Source organism: Taudactylus pleione, unplaced genomic scaffold, assembly GCF_031769625.1.
Source record: "Taudactylus pleione unplaced genomic scaffold, aTauple2 ptg000053l, whole genome shotgun sequence".
Lineage (NCBI taxonomy): Eukaryota > Metazoa > Chordata > Amphibia > Anura > Myobatrachidae > Taudactylus > Taudactylus pleione.
Window position 1 is genome coordinate 39,530,973 of NW_028284455.1, and position 16,131 is coordinate 39,547,103.

The window sequence follows — 16,131 nt, forward strand, 5'->3', positions numbered from 1 at the left end:
AGCCTAACCCTAACCCTTTGCCCTTGCTGTCTAACCCTAACCCTCTTCTCCCCGCAGCCTAACCCTTAACCCCCCACAGCCTAACCCTAACCCTCCCCCAAGTGCCTAACCCTAAACCTAACCCTCCCCTTAACCCTAATACTTACCGTTGGGATGCTGGCAGTCGGGATTCTGGTGCTGGGATTCCCACTGCTGTCAGGATTCCATTGCCGGTATTCTGAGTGCCGGTATCCCGACCTCTGGAATCATAACTACATCCCCCTAGATCTCATGCAGCCAACCGATGACCCCATTCATTGCAAATGCTATTATTCACTGCTGTGCTACACAATCATTCCAGAAATCCAGGCACAAATGTCCCAGAACATTCTGGACTATTGTTAGAAATTGTTTGAAGAGTCTTTGCTCAGGTATCTGTTTGATCTAATTCTTATAGATTTGCATTTACACAAATAGCATTTAAATGAACGTTGATTTGCATTTCTAACTACTATTGAGACTAGCAGAACAAAGAGTGACCTAGAACATTTTCAGAGTGTCTATTTTTTTTTATTAGAATTCAATTTCATTTAAACAGAATGGAAATATTAGAACGCATTATGCAGATTCAATTCTTTTGATAAATTATTTAAACCATGTTTTCAGTCTGCAAGCTATGTAAACTGGATTGCACACAAACTAAAAACCAGGCCAATGTGGTTATATCCAAATATAGCACTAAGTCATTCCATGGCGTACTAGATGTGATTTACTTAATCTTTATCTTGACTGTGAGCACTGTCATCATGATGTATGAAGCATCATCTACAAATAAAATAGAAATAATTATGAGTAAATCTAAAGTTGCATCATGCTACAGTACAACAAACAAGAAAAAGTTCTACTCTGTTTTGAGGGCACACGGCGGGGTACGTAATGAAGTGTAATTTCACCATTTTTTACTGTAGAATTTAAAGCTGCCATTTTGTGAAATTAAAAATGTAGTGTTTAGCCTTTGAAAATACAATTCTGCATTAAATCCAAAATTGTATTGTCCCCAGTATCCCAGACAAGTTCTGTTGTACTGCCTCCTAATTGTTTGAAACTCTTGCCTTAGCAAGGACATAACTACAATAGGTGCAGTGGGTGCAGCTGCTATAGGACCCACCGCTGGGGGAGGGGGAGGGCTGACTTCCTTGTCTGTCCCATGTCTCTATGTGAGTTTTTTTTTACCAGTGATACATGGGCCCTTACATATGATGCCATAGGCAAACGCAGGGGGGGTTTCAGGTTGCCTGGAAACACCCCTCCCCCCAGCCCACACCATGATGACCACAATAGAAAGAGCATATAATACTAAAGTTGCATGTTTTTAAGATCCCATCAGTGTCACAAATTAAATAATTAGCACTACTTGATGATCTTTTAAAATGTGTCAGCCATGAATACACTTGTGCACCAACTAGGAGATCTGGAAAACATGCACTGTTAGGGGTGCACTGATATAGACCATCTAAATGGTCAATTATTAATACTGTATAATAATACACTATCCAGTATATAAGGAGACCAATCTGTACATCTGCTCCCTCTCACTCCCAAACTTGCTCCCATGCTCTGGAATGGATAGCCTTACTTCCACATATTATGGCTTACTGTGATCGCTGGTCCTATATATGTCAGAATTATTACATACACTATACTTCGTATGACATATATTATAGCTGGTTAAGTGCTTATTATGCTCTTTTAATGGACTCGCCACACTTGCTTTAAAATCAAGAATTTGGAAACCCCCCTCTAGAAATCCTGCGTTTGCCCCTGGATGCTATGGGTCTCACAAATGGCTAGTTATACCCCTGTGCTAAATCAAAGTGTCATCTTCCACTTGTCAAGGTGCTTGAAAAAGTGCTGATAATGGTCCCGGCAGATGGGAACTACAGATAGGTGAGTAAAATCGGTAATTCACATGAAAGAAAATCCACAGAGTTCGTAATGACCTCAAACTTCCAGTTATTTTGCATTCATATTAGATAGCTAATAACAGAAGGTATAGAAAACCCTTTAAAGGAAAGAGTTTTTTTTTCCATAATAATCAGTTTATCATTTAATAGTTGGGGGCATATCATTGACGTAAATAGATGCAATTCATACCAAAGTGCAGCTGTATAAGGATTTGATCATCACAGTTTTTTACACCTTGAGAGGTGAAATGGGAGCAAGCATAGACAGGCAGAGTACATTGAGTACATTAAGGGAACGTTCACATTACTATAACACACGCCCTGGAGACCTAATAAGACTTGGCTGCATCCCTAGATATGCTTCTTGGGAGCCAATAGGAGCTTGGTGCAGAGACACTGATAATGATGACACCACCGGCACTATCCAGCCACTTCTGGTTGAATGCTTTCACATTGACCAATGAAGCCAATTTATTAGCATTGTGCCAATATTATAGAAAGTTATAACTGTCTATTTGGATTACTTATCATATCCATTTGGACAACTGCAGGCAAGAAGATTCCCCCTGGATTTTTAACGTCATAAAATACTTTTTTTATGTTTGTATTTAATTAAATTTTATATGGAAAATGTGTTTTTTATTTGTTAATAAAAGTGTCACTGTCACTATTCCCTCTTGTGTTTATGACACCTCATTATCATATACCAAGTACAAATCTGTCACTAATGTGAAGCTGCATCTCTACATTATTGTAGGGAAAGCATACAAATTTGTATGCCCAATCTAAGCCTGATCAGAAATACTACTGTTTTTAAGTTGGATGTATTGCGAGATATGTGCAATCTATATATATAAAATCAAATGTCTTGACCGACTGACTCATCTATGCCAAGCCCAAAACCCTTGACCTAGAACATGTAATTCAGAGAGTATAATCGTTCCATGATGTAGGAACCCACTAAGCAGGGATTTTTTGAAATTCTATTCCTAAGGGGGTTAAAAGAGTTAAAATGTTTCTTTCTCCTGTGCAATGTCTTGAATCACTGACTCATCAATGCCCTGCCCGAACACCATGACCTAGAAACATGAAATTTGGGGAGTACATTCCTTCCTTGATGTAAGCACCCACTAAGCAGGTTTTTTCGACCCCTTAAGGGGGTGAAAGTGGTAATATTTTTCCTCTCGACTGAGGTGATTGGGTTACAAAGCAACATGTCCTAAATGCTGCGGGACTGTACATTCATCATCTGGGTCGAGTGGTGGCTTCAGAGGTGGGGCTGCAGCACAGTCTAAAATTCAAATAGAAGATCCACAACAACTGCCAGTGATGTTTGGCAGCAGTTGGGCTGACAGTTGGTGTATCTGCCTTATTTGAATATTGTATATGGGAAAGATTTCTGGACTGCACACCCTGAATATATATATATATATATATATATATATATAATGGGAGGTGCTACCTGATGAGACTAATTGCAGGCACAAAAACATATAACACATTTTAACCCTTCACTGTTGTGCACCTGAGATTTGTCTGTTTTTGTGCCTGCAATTAGTCTCATCAGGTAGCACCTCCCATTATATATACATATATATATATATATATATATATATATATATATATACAGTCAGGTGCATAAATATTGGGACATTGACAGAATTTTCATATTTTGGCCTCTATTCACCACCACAATGGCTTTGAAATGAAACAAACAAGATGTGCTTTAACTGCAGACTTTCAGATTTAATTTGAGGGTAATTACATCCAAATCAGGTGAACGGTGTAGGAATTACAACGGTTTCTATATGTGCCTCCCACTTTTAAAGGGGCCAAAAGTAATGGGACAAACTAAACAATCCTAAATCTAATTTTCACTTTTTAATACTTTGATGCAAATCCTTTGCAGGCAATTACAGCCTGAAGTCTGGAACGCATAGACATCACCAGACGCTGGGTTTCATCCCTGGTGATGCTCTGCCAGGCCTCTACTGCAAATGTCTTCAGTTCCTGCTTGTTCTTGGGGCATTTTCCCTTCAGTTTTGTCTTCATCAAGTGAATGCATGCTCAATCAGATTCAGGTCAGGGGATTGACTTGGCCATTGCATAACATTCCACTTTTTAGCCTTAAAAAACTCTTTGGTTGCTTTTACAGTATGCTTTGGGTCATTGTCCATCTGCACTGTGAAGTGCCGTCCAATGAGTTCTGAAGCTTTTGACTGAGTATGAGCATATAATATTGCCCGAAACACTTCAGAATTCATTCTGCTGCTTTTGTCAGCAGTCACATCATCAATAAATACAAGGGAACCAGTTTCATTGGCAGCCATACATACCCAAGCCATGACACTACCACCACCATGCTTCACTGATGAGGTGGTATGTTTTGGATTATGAGCAGTTCCTTTCCTTCTCCATACTCTACTCTTCCCATAATTCTGGTACAAGTTGATCTTTGTCTCATCTGTCCATAGGATGTTGTTCCAGAACTGTAATGACTTTTTTAGATGTTGTTTGGTAAACTCTAATCTGGTCTTCCTATTTTTGTGGCTCACCAATGGTTTACATCTTGTGGTGAACCCTCTATATTCACTCTTGTGAAGTCTTCTCTTGATTGTTGACTTTGACACATATACACCTACCTCCTGGAGAGTGTTCTTGATTTGGCCAACTGTTGTGATGGGGTTTTTCTTCACCAGGGAAATAATTCTTCTGTCATCCACCACAGTTGTTTTCCGTGGTCTTCACGGTCTTTTGGTGTTGATGAGCTCTCCGGTGCGTTCTTTCTTTTTAAGAATGTTCCAAACAGTTGATTTGGCCACACCTAATGTTTTTGCTATCTCTCTGATGGGTTTGTTTTGATTTTTCAGCCTAATGATGGCTTGCTTCACTGATAGTGACAGCTCTTTGGATCTCATATTGAGAGTCGACAGCAACTGATGCCAAATGTAAATGTCACACCTAGAATCAACTCCAAACATTTTACCTGCTTAATTGATAATGAAATAACGAGGGAATAGCCCACACCTGTCCATGAAATAGCTTTTGAGTTGATAGTCCCATTACTTTTGGCCCCTTAAAAAGTGGGAGGCACATATAGAAACCGTTGTAATTCCTACACCGTTCACCTGATTTGGATGTAATTACCCTCAAATTAAATTTGAAAGTCTGCAGTTAAAGCACATCTTGTTTGCTTCATTTCAAAGCCATTGTGGTGGTGAATAGAGGCCAAAATATGAAAATTCTGTCAATGTCCCAATATTTATGCACCTGACTCCATTTAATGTGCTTTATTGCACACCTGAGGGAAAGGAGACGCCCTCAGTCTGGATTAGCACCCCTACCTTATTGGTTTAAAAGCATGGAGTCTTGTAATGAATATGCACACTGGTATTAGGCACAATTCTAGGTAAGTCCTACAAGTTTTATATACTGTAGTGCAACTTTGGTTCATTTTTGGGGCGTGGGTCCCCCTGGATTGCCTTTGTTGATCTGTTTCAGGGCACCGCATTATAACACATTTTCTTTTATAACACATTTTAACCCTTCACTGTTTGTTTATTATATATGTACCTCACTTTTTATTTTCATTCTTTATATGCAGCAGTAGCTGCTCCTAACTATCTCTTTCACACTGCACTTTTCTTACTATGGCGGTACCCTGGGGCGGCTTAGCTGGGCTAGTTTGGGGGTGTCCTACGCTCTGGATTTGAATCGTAGTATGTTAGGGACCTACCCTATAGAGGCTACCTGGATATGGTGGGTAGGCCCATAACCTTGGCCAAGATTATGCTAAAAACCTCTATTGATTGCAAAATGTTATTGCATTTATATATTATTAATAATTTGGAGTTGGACACCTGAGATTTGTCTGTTTTTTGCCTGCAATTAGTCTCATCAGGTAGCACCTCACATTATATATATATATATATATATATATATATATATTATATATATATATTCAGGGTGTGCAGTCCAGAAATCTTTCCATGTACTCCATTTAATGTGCTTTATTGCACACCTGAGGGAAAGGAGATGCCCTCAGTCTAGATTAGCACCACTACCTTATTGGTTTAAAAGCATGGAGTCTTGTAATGAATATGCACACTGGTATTAGGCACAATTCTAGGTAAGTCCTACAAGTTTTATATACTGTAGTGCAACTTTGGTTCATTTTTGGGGCTTGGGTCCCCCTGGATTGCCTTTGTTGATCTGTTTCAGGGCACCGCATTATAACATATTTTTCTTTTATAACACATTTTAACCCTTCACTGTTTGTTTATTATATATGTACCTCACTTTTTATTTTCATTCTTTATATGCAGCAGTAGCTGCTCCTAACTATCTCTTTCACACTGCACTTTTCTTACTATGGCGGTGCCCTGGGACAGCTTAGCTGGGCTAGTTTGGGGGTGTCCTATGCTCTGGATTTGAATCGTAGTATGTTAGGGACCTACCCTACAGAGGTTACCTGGATATGGTGGGAAGGCCCATAACCTTGGCCAAGATTATGCTAAAAACCTCTATTGATTGCAAAATGTTATTGCATTTATATATTATTAATAATTTGGAGTTGTGCACCTGAGATTTGTCTGTTTTTGTGCCTGCAATAAGTCTCATCAGGTAGCACCTCCCTGGTCAGCCACACATGGGGGTGGGTCTGAGTGCTTGCAGCCTGTCTCACCCCCTACTCACTGTAACTCTCCCCTCACTACACTGAGCTTCAGTGTCTATTAATTCTCCTACAAGCATCAAACTGTGTCTCTTCTCATCCTCCCCCTGCTGTTGCTGCTGACTGAGCTCCGGTGGCTCCCTGAGCAGTGCAATTCCTGGTCACATGACACATCCAAAGTCCCCATCAGTGCTCAAGGCACCCCCTTCCCCCCCCACACCCATAAACACAGTTAGGCATATCTCTTTTAGCTCTTTTTCTGTGCAGTATTACTGGCTGTGGTGTGGCCCCACCCACAGCTCTGCAAGCAGTGTCTGAGAGGTGAGGCTGAGCTTTTGCTGCTTTACCTCTCGTCTTGCAATTCTATGTAGCTCCGCAGATTTGGCCAGTTTTAACTAAAAAAATGATTACAATAAACAAAGAAGATGTTTATGTTATAAATTTCTTCTTTGTATTCTAATCATTTTTATATATAAAACACTGGAGCATGACAGGGAGTATGATAGGGGATGGAGTATGATCGGGGAGTCTCTGTCTCCCTTGCCTAACCTGACTGCACGTCCCTGCTCTGGAGTCGCCATGCTCCTTTACACCTGAGGCATAAAATAAACTAAGCATATAAATAGGGAAGCCAATCCCGGGCCATATTTTCAATCCCAGGTTTCCCGGGATTGGCTTCATGAAAAAAAAAAGGCCACCGCCCAGTCCCCACAGTGACTTACTGGGAGGCTTGCGGCGTGTATGGTGCCATGTAGAGGGTGGGTGGATGGGAGGGTAGGCGCTGCAGCCGGCACAGAGCTGCGCAGTGTGACATGAGGACAGAGGTCACGCTGCGCAGCCTGAGCGTTGCGTCCGCCCGCCCACCCTTCCAGTGCACAGCCAGGTGAGACGGGAACTGGGAGCTGGATGGCAGTGACTAGAGAGGGAACTGGGCTCCCTCCCTAATCATTGGTGGCTAGGGAAGCCAATCCCGAATCCCGGGATTTGAAGCTTCCAATCCCGGGATTCAATCCTGGCCATTTTTAGGACAAAATCCCGGGATCCCGCCAATCCCGGGATAGACCTCCCTACATATAAGTTAATTTAAGATGGTATAAAGGAAATTAAAATATCTAAGGTCTACCCAGGTACATCAGCTAGTTCAACATAAACACATTAGTATGTTTTTTTCTACATAGTTTTTCACATATGTTCTGGGAGTAAAATGCATGCAAATCTAAACTGACAATGTAATCTTTAACTCCAGTGTTGAGATTTGATAAGGTACTGCCACCAGCACACTTACTAGAAAGCACTCAGTAGTATAGCCTTGATATTTTGTGCACCTACCTGTTTTCCTCTCCATCCAGGATGGAGTGGTATGCTGCTATTTCCTTCTCAAGTTGCATCTTGTGGGACAGCAAATGCTCCCTATCCTTTTGATGCTGCTCAGTTTCACTTTTAATTTCCTCTAGTTCTGCTTCCAATTTAGTGATCACAGAGCCCAAGTTCTGGAGCTCAATGTCATGCCAATGTTTAGCGTCATATAATGAATTCTCCAAACCTCTTTTCTGCAAACACATAAAAGGCATTACATTTCTGATGTACTTAAAATTGCTAAGACTATTACATTACATTTCTGATGTACATAATGGTGCTAAGACTATTACATTACATTTCTGATGTACTTAAAGGTGCTAAGACTATTACATTACATTTCTGATGTACATAAAGGTGCTAAGACTATTAAAAAATAAAATTAAAAAATATTCAAGTCCAATGTCAACTTTCACTTTGGTCAAATATCACTTTTTTCACACTTTACCTTCTGACGATACCCTTGTTGCACATTTATCTAATACTCTTGTTTTCCAAGCTACCAGTTGGAGTCAACTCACAGCTCAAGAGCAAATTGGTGGAATGACCAATTTCACTGACTCCTAGTTTAGTTTGCAGATGTATGATTGCTATGTACAATATTAAAGTAGCAATCCCATGAGAAAATGAGATTGTTTTTAATATAAATGACTATGGTAAGCTATAAGAATAAACCGTCATTATAATATTGTTTTTTGTTTTTTTATAGATTCAGGTTGGTGTTAATGTTTTTAACTCTCCAGTGTTTCCACAGTGTTATTTGACTATCATCGCAACCACGTCACATGGTACATGATTTACTGAGCGGAGATGTTTTGGCACACCTCTGAGATCTGTATGTTTGACTTGCTATTTAAAGAAACAGCAAAATTATGTGAAATTGCTGCTTAAAGTCCTGATAATGTAGTTAAATATTACCTGGGTCATATCTAACAGGTTGAAATAATTTAAGAAATGAATCATGAGCAGTGCATAATTTTGTTTTGAACAAATATCCCTATGTGGCTGCCATACAGATACTTAGGTACATGGGACCTCATTCAGAGGCGGTCGTTAGATGCAAGCGGTCGCACAGAATCAGGGCGGCCACTTGCATCCTGAATGGCCGCCTTCTTGACGATCGTTAAGCTGTGGGTTACCACCCACAGCTTAACGACCGACCAGGTTGATGGTCGCGATGGTGATCACCATCGCGACCATCGGGGCTTACGACCTAGGGTAGGGTCTGGGCACTCGTAAGCCCCAGGCAGCTTTCTGCTCTGATGGAGCAGGAAGCTCCCCACTGACATCACTGATGATGTCAGTGCGGCCACCCACAAAACGTTTTGGAAACCACCCCCCCGGCCCGCCTACCAAAGCGCGTGCACAGGCCAAACCATCGAGTCGGTTACGAGTGCATCGGTGCTCGCGGCTGACTCTGAATGAGTTTCATGATACCATACAGATGTTTTCAGTGATCATTTGCAAGATTACGGCCCTGGACATTATGTCAGCACACAAATTACACCTTCTCAACATCCTCCCTATTATCACTCTTAGACCACGGTATTACCGAATTACAAATTTTTCTTATTTTTCCCAAACTACTGCCCCTATGGAACCTTAGTTATGTGTGTCTTTATTTTATGTGCCACACTTGTACAATTTTATGTTTTTATTACATTTGTATTGCTTCAGGTTTAAATCCACTTACACATACGGTAAGAGTGTAATGGCGGAGTTTGGAACCTCTGGCTTACATGCTCACATTCAAAGATAGAGAGACATTTTGGAGCCCAGGAGTCACAATCAGATTGCTCTTTACAGTTGGATCCAATTGTAAAAATAGTAAATTATAATTTTTTGCGTGGGAACTCTTAGGTTGAACTTTATTGGTGTCGAGAAGGATCAACCAATAAGTAGCCTAAAACTGGGTACACATGAGCCGATGTGTACCCAGCGCGATATAGCGGGCGACGGGATCAGGCACTCGGCAACTGTATACACACTTGCCGATAGCAGGCCCGATGGGGGAGAGGGACGTGTCAAGCTGCATTCTGCAGCATGACATTGTTAGCGATATCCCCCATCGGCCATGCAGTAGGGTCGATGGGTGATGTCGCTAACTACTCGCAGAAATGCACATATCATGGGTACACACTAGACGATGTACTCGATATATCGCTCTGATCCGCGGGATCAGACAACATATTGTCTAGTGTGTACCCATCTTATGAGGGGATTGGAAAATCTTTTGTCATTATGTAAGTATATTTTGACTCAAACTACAAGCCTTACATTAACCTTAACTGAACTTATTTGTCTTTGATCTTAAGGTGATTGATAGTTTTAAATTAAGTTCAAGGACATAAACACATGGGCTTGAGAGAAAAGATACTGTTGTATATTAAGGGGTAAGTTTAGGGCATCACATTGATTGACAGTTAGTGTTTGTGTAGCAGTCTATGAAGAGGGATTTTAAGGATACATAGGGGTAAATTTACTAAAGTGAGAGTAGTGAGTTTTAGTAGAGATGTTGCCCATAGCAACATTTCAGATTATAGCTATTATCTTCTAGAAGGTGCTAGTTAAATGTTAAGTAGAATCTGATTGGTTGCTATGGGCAACATCACTTCTAAAACTCACTTCTAAAAACTCTCACTTTAGTAAATTTACCCCATATAGTCAGTTTAGGGGAGGGAACTTCCTCTTTCTCCCAGATTTCCCTTGTTAGCGGCTGCATGTTGTGTCCATGTTTTGCTGTTTGGTTTTGTTGTTTGCTGTTATATTGTTACTGCTTTGCAGGAAAGCATTGGTTTTCAGTGGCAGTCTCGTAATTAAAAAGGCAAGTGGATGAAAGTGTTATGCTAGATTTAGAAGAAACGGATATACTGTATTTAGAGTTAAAGATAAGTTATTAGACTAAAAACTGACTTAAGAATTGGACATAGCAATTGTATACACAAAATATATCAGTAAATAGACTGACAACATTTAAAATACCATTGTTACTATGATCCCTAGGTCATTACACCTTCGCCTCTACAATTGTAAGATTGTGTGAAACAATCACCCTTGAAGCAAGGCGAGTGGTCCTGCTCTTGAGACGGGCCTGGAATGTGTCCTTGTGTAGTGTTTCTATCTAGCCCGGTGTTTGTCCTTGCAATCCTGGGGGCAGATAAATGTTCCTTTACTGTATTCTGTTTCCCCCTGTGCTGATGATTAGCAATGCTTTCTACATTCTTTATGTTGTCATTAATAAATGAATGACCTTCAACTGCCAATCATGTGTTGTGCCTTTATTGTAGGGGGGTAAGAAATGGAATGCCTTATTGTTATTGGTTTAGTTAGAACTGTTCAGAGTTAGTCAGCCCATATGCAGCTTAATAATGCAAATCATTTTGTTTCTATGTCCCAAAAGGTCAGTTGTGAAACTACAAAACTGTGGAACAGTAGCAGAAATGCTTTTCTTTCACATCATGTGCCTATTTACTGTAGGAATGAATGTGCCTGTGTGTAAAGCACATTGGAAACATTGATTTGCAGGATAAGATGGAAAAGAGAGAAAGTATGCATACCTTTATGTAATAATGCTCAAGTATTATATAATGCTGCAATGTTGCTAAAATATGTTTAATAATGCTAGGTTCCCATGAGATAATACCGGTTTGTGTTTAGAAAATGCTAAAGCTGCATTACCATCTAAAGTGATGTACATGTACCTTCACGACTTTAAAATGGCTGCCGAAGGGTGAATGGAGGACCACTCAAAAGTTGCTATGTCTGTGATAGTGGTTTCTGATTGGTTCTTTCTCTTGCCTCACACTTCACAGCTTCACATAGTGCCTGTTTTGGCCAGGACTGCGAGGCGACACACAGAGCCTCTGGGAAAAATGGCTGCATAGAGCCTCCACTGGGATTCTGAGGAGGAGCTAGATTGCCCCAGATGCTAAGTTGTCAATACTATATATTTAACTTTTCTTGATTGCTCAATTGATCAAGAAACGTTTGTGTTGTTTTTGAGTTTGTCTTTTTAAATACATTCATTTACATGCTCCCCAAAATTTACACATACCAAATGGAGTCAAAATAGACCATGCCCCTGATTTTCCCATCTGTACCCAATCCACCCAAACTCATCCCAATCCATTTAGAAAACCCCACTTTGCAACAAAACTCACTCCATTTTGTGGCCGGAGAATTGAGATTGCCCAGCCAAAATCAGGCAAATGGGGAGGTATGCTTCAGCCTACCCGTGATCCATGTAGCTATTGTGTATCTAGGATGTTGAAATAGCACACAGCTGAGTATAGTGACTAAACGGTGCAATAGTATGCATATACACTTGCAATGGTAATTTTATCCTAAGAATTTCAAAGGTGACAGTAGACCTACCAGTGTCCTCAGGGACTCAGTCTCGGCCTGCAGGCTCTGGATTTTGCATGCTGTATCATGGAATTCTTCTCTCAGACTCTCAACAACTTCTTCCTCCTGTCTCTGTAATGCTGGCAGAGCTACTGATTGCTGTTAGTGAGAAAACAAGGTGATAGACCACTATCATACAGTAGTTGTCTCCAGACACATGCATTGGAAGTCTGTCCCTTTAAATTTCTGTTCTTGATGTTGTCCCTAATTTTTAAACTGCCTTTATAAAGCTAAAATGTGTTTAGTAAGAGTACATAAAATTTAATACAACTACAGAATGATCAAGTCCACTGGTCGTATTACGGCAGGTAAGTGTAGATTTCAATATATACATAAAACACATATAGCTAGCAGATGTCCTTCAAGTTTAGTCCGCATATAGCATATTGCGGTCTTCACTGCCCCATTGAATATCTAGTATTTAGCAACTCCCTACAGTTTAATTTTCATTGTCCTTTTGAGATTATTGTACCTGCAGGTTTGACCTACGCTTATCGCACCCTGTTTTAGTTCCTGTGGAAGACACCCCACTTTTCCACCAGATTTAGATCCTAAGGTTCTCTATGACTGGACTAAACATAATGTCCTTTTCCCTATAGACATTGCTCCATTGCATACATTCCCAGATTTTGCTTCTTTTTGTGCTCAATTTTCCCTCCCCCATAATGTTTTCTTTCAATACCTACATCTCTGCCACTCCTATACCACCCTTCAGGGCCCTAGTCTCTCCTCACAGAGCACCCTGTTAGAATCAATAAGCAGACATAAACATGATTCAAAAGGTCTAATTTCTACGTAACATAAAATATTGTTGTCTTATCATCATCCCCTCATATAAACCCACAAACTGACATGGGAAAGGGAAATTGGGGAGGTTCAGGATTCTGAGGAATGAGTAGCCATTCGCTGGGCATTAACTAGATGTTCAATCTCAGGTCATATTAAGAAAAATACGTTTAAGATTTTTTTACCGCTGGTACATGGTTCCCGGCATGTACAGTATCCATTCTATTTTTCCTACTTCCTTGGATTTGTGTTGGCGATATTACGGGCAATGGGGCACCTGCTGCACATTTGGTGTTCATGCCCAAAAATATAAGGCTATAGGTAGAAAATTCACAATGGGGGCATGACCAAGCTTTTGGGAGCCCTATATACATGGTGTGCTGCCCACCGAAGAGGTCTCGGTCATGTCTTATTGGGGATGTGGCTCTGCCTCCTCGCCAGCCTGGCCTACCTCCTCTCAGCACTCCTGCCTAATACATTAAGGTAGACAGGTGAATTTGGATCTCAAATACAGTTAAGCTTCAGTTATTTACACTAAGGGACAGATATACTGTAGGGGTAAATTTACTAAGAAATGATTTTAGCTTAAAGTGAGTTTTTCGATGCTGAAGCAAAGTGAGTTTTTTTTCTTGCAAATTGCTAGTTTAGAGGTGAGTTTATAGTGAGTTTAAGGAGAGTTTAGATGAGAATTTAAGGTGAGTTTAAGGAGAGTTTAGATGAGAATTTAAGGAGAGTTTAAGGAGAGTTTAGATGAGATTACTTACTGGAGATTGCAGTGTTTTCTCTCTGCAAAACTCACACGAGCAAGCAGTCTGCACATATCAATGAAATATGTGTAAGCTGCTTGTGTGTTTTAATACCTGCAAAAAATGAGTTAAATAAGTTTAAAAATAAAATGACATAGGGTCCCCCCCTAAACCTTAACCAGCCCCAGACTTGCCAGCCTGTCCTGGTACCTAAAATTACAGGGAACAAAACGAGTAGGGTTCCCCCATAAATTAGGTACCAGCACCAGGCTGCAGGGCCAGTCCTGGTTTTAATTTTAGGGGTAAAAAATTTGGCGTAGGGGTACCCCTAAAATTAAAACCAGCACTGGATTCCTTCTAGTGGGAGGCTGATGCCACAGCTAGGGGTGCCCTTTCACCGGGCCCCCCAGCCACAGCATCAGCCCTGACCGCTAGTCAGCCCAGGCCAGGGATCCCTGGGGAATAGGGGACCCCTCCAATAAAGGGGACCCCCTCTCCAGGGCACCCCTGGCCTAGGCTGATAGCCCGGGCCTATCCCCACCACCCCTGCAGTGGCAAACGCAGGATTTCTAGAGGGGGGTTTCCAAATGCTTCAGTGTGGCCAGTCCATGAAGAGGGTATAATTATCACTTAACCAGCTTTAATATGCATCATACAAAGTATATTGTGTGTCATACTTCCAGCATATAGAGGACCATCAATCACAGAAGCCATTATATGCGACAGTAGGGCCATCCTGCCTGAGCTGAATGTATTTATTTTAGATGTGGGCACCATTCCAGAGTATTAGAGCAAGTCCGGGAGTCTGGGGGAGCAGCAGAATAACCTAGCACTGCCCTGGACATATATGTACAAATTGGGCTCTATAGCAGCATATCCCTAACTGTGAATGTTTTCCAGATCTCCTAGTTGGTGCACAGGTTATTTATTACTGACTGATACAAGTTAAAAGATCCACAGGTGGTGCTAATTATTTAATTTGTGATACTGTGAAGAACATGCAGCACTAGTAAAATTCTATTACATTACTATTTCAATTGTGGTCATGGTGTGGGCTTGGGAGGGGGGTTTCCAGGCAGACGGAAACCCCCCCTTTCGTTTGCCTATGCCCTGGGCGGTGGTTGGCGGGTTGATAGTGTAGGTGTAGTGTTAAAAATGTAATCAACAAGATTGTCTTTACAGTAGAACTGCAGGTCCCAGCAAGCTTCCCCCGCATGCTGGTACTTGGAGAACCACAAGTACCAGCATGCTGGGCATTAAGGGGCCACTGGTACCTGTAGTTCACCTGTAAAGAAATGTGTAAAAAATCACAACACACACCGTGAAAATAAAGATTACTTACATACATACACACACATACTTACCTGCTCCCATATCTTCATGTCCCCTTCTCAACGTAAAGTATCCAATGGTTGTACCTGGAAAAAATGAACCAATACTCATCTTTTGTCCCACGATGTTCTCCGCAGTATTCCAAAGAGGGCCTCGGAGACACTGTATCAAGACGCTACAGCTTATTGTTACAGTATAGCTAATGACAGCTCCGGCCTTGAGCTATCCTTAGTGCTGTGGTGCCAGCCAATCAGAGGCAGCTTCCATTAGCGGCCGCTCATTGGCTGGGACCTACGTGGGCTTAGCCAATGAGCGGCTCCTCCACGTGGGGCCCAGCCAATGAGCGACCACTAATGGAAGCCGCCGCTGATTGGCTGGTGCCACAGCACTAAGGATAGCTTGAGGCCGGAGCTGTCATTAGCGATACTGTAACAATAAGCTGTAGCGTCTTGTTACAGTGTCTCCGAGGCCCTCTTTGGAATACTGCAGAGAACATCGTGGAACAAAAGGTGAGTATTGGTTCTTTTTTTACAGGGGTGGTTGGGATAGCCCCGGGCTATCAGCCTAGTCCAGGGGTACCCTGGAGAGGGGGCCCCCTTTATTGGAGAGATCCCCAACTCCCCAGAGATCCCTGGCCTGAGCTGACTAGCGGTCAGGGCTGATGCTTCATCTGGGGGGCCCGGTGAAAGGGCACCCCTAGCTGTGGCATCAGCCCCCCGCTAGAAAGGGTCCAGTGCTGGTTTTAATTTTAGGGGTACCCCTACGCCAAATTTTTTACCCCTAAAATTAAAACCAGGACTGGCCCTGCAACCTGGTGCTGGTACCTAATTTACGGGGGAACCCTACTCGTTTTGTTCCCCGTAATTTTAGGTACCAGGACAGGCTGGCAAGT

At 41.6% G+C, this 16,131-nt stretch overlaps 1 protein-coding gene across 2 annotated transcripts in view; it reads right to left on the reverse strand.

Moving 5' to 3' along the window:
- Positions 1 to 527: 527 nt before the first annotated feature.
- BFSP2 (beaded filament structural protein 2) overlaps positions 528 to 16,131 on the reverse strand; it is an 82,346-nt gene continuing 66,742 nt past the window's right edge. The window contains exons 5-7 of one of the 2 annotated variants that reach the window (XM_088463815.1): positions 12,346 to 12,474; positions 7,945 to 8,165; positions 528 to 804 (exon numbers count right to left, since the gene is read on the reverse strand). In XM_088463815.1, the coding sequence (XP_088319941.1) occupies positions 801 to 804; positions 7,945 to 8,165; positions 12,346 to 12,474 (354 nt within the window). In that variant the 3' untranslated portion in view covers positions 528 to 800. Of the gene's footprint in view, positions 805 to 7,940; positions 8,166 to 12,345; positions 12,475 to 16,131 lie in introns of those variants that run through there. The other variant, XM_088463823.1, reaches the window with a different exon arrangement.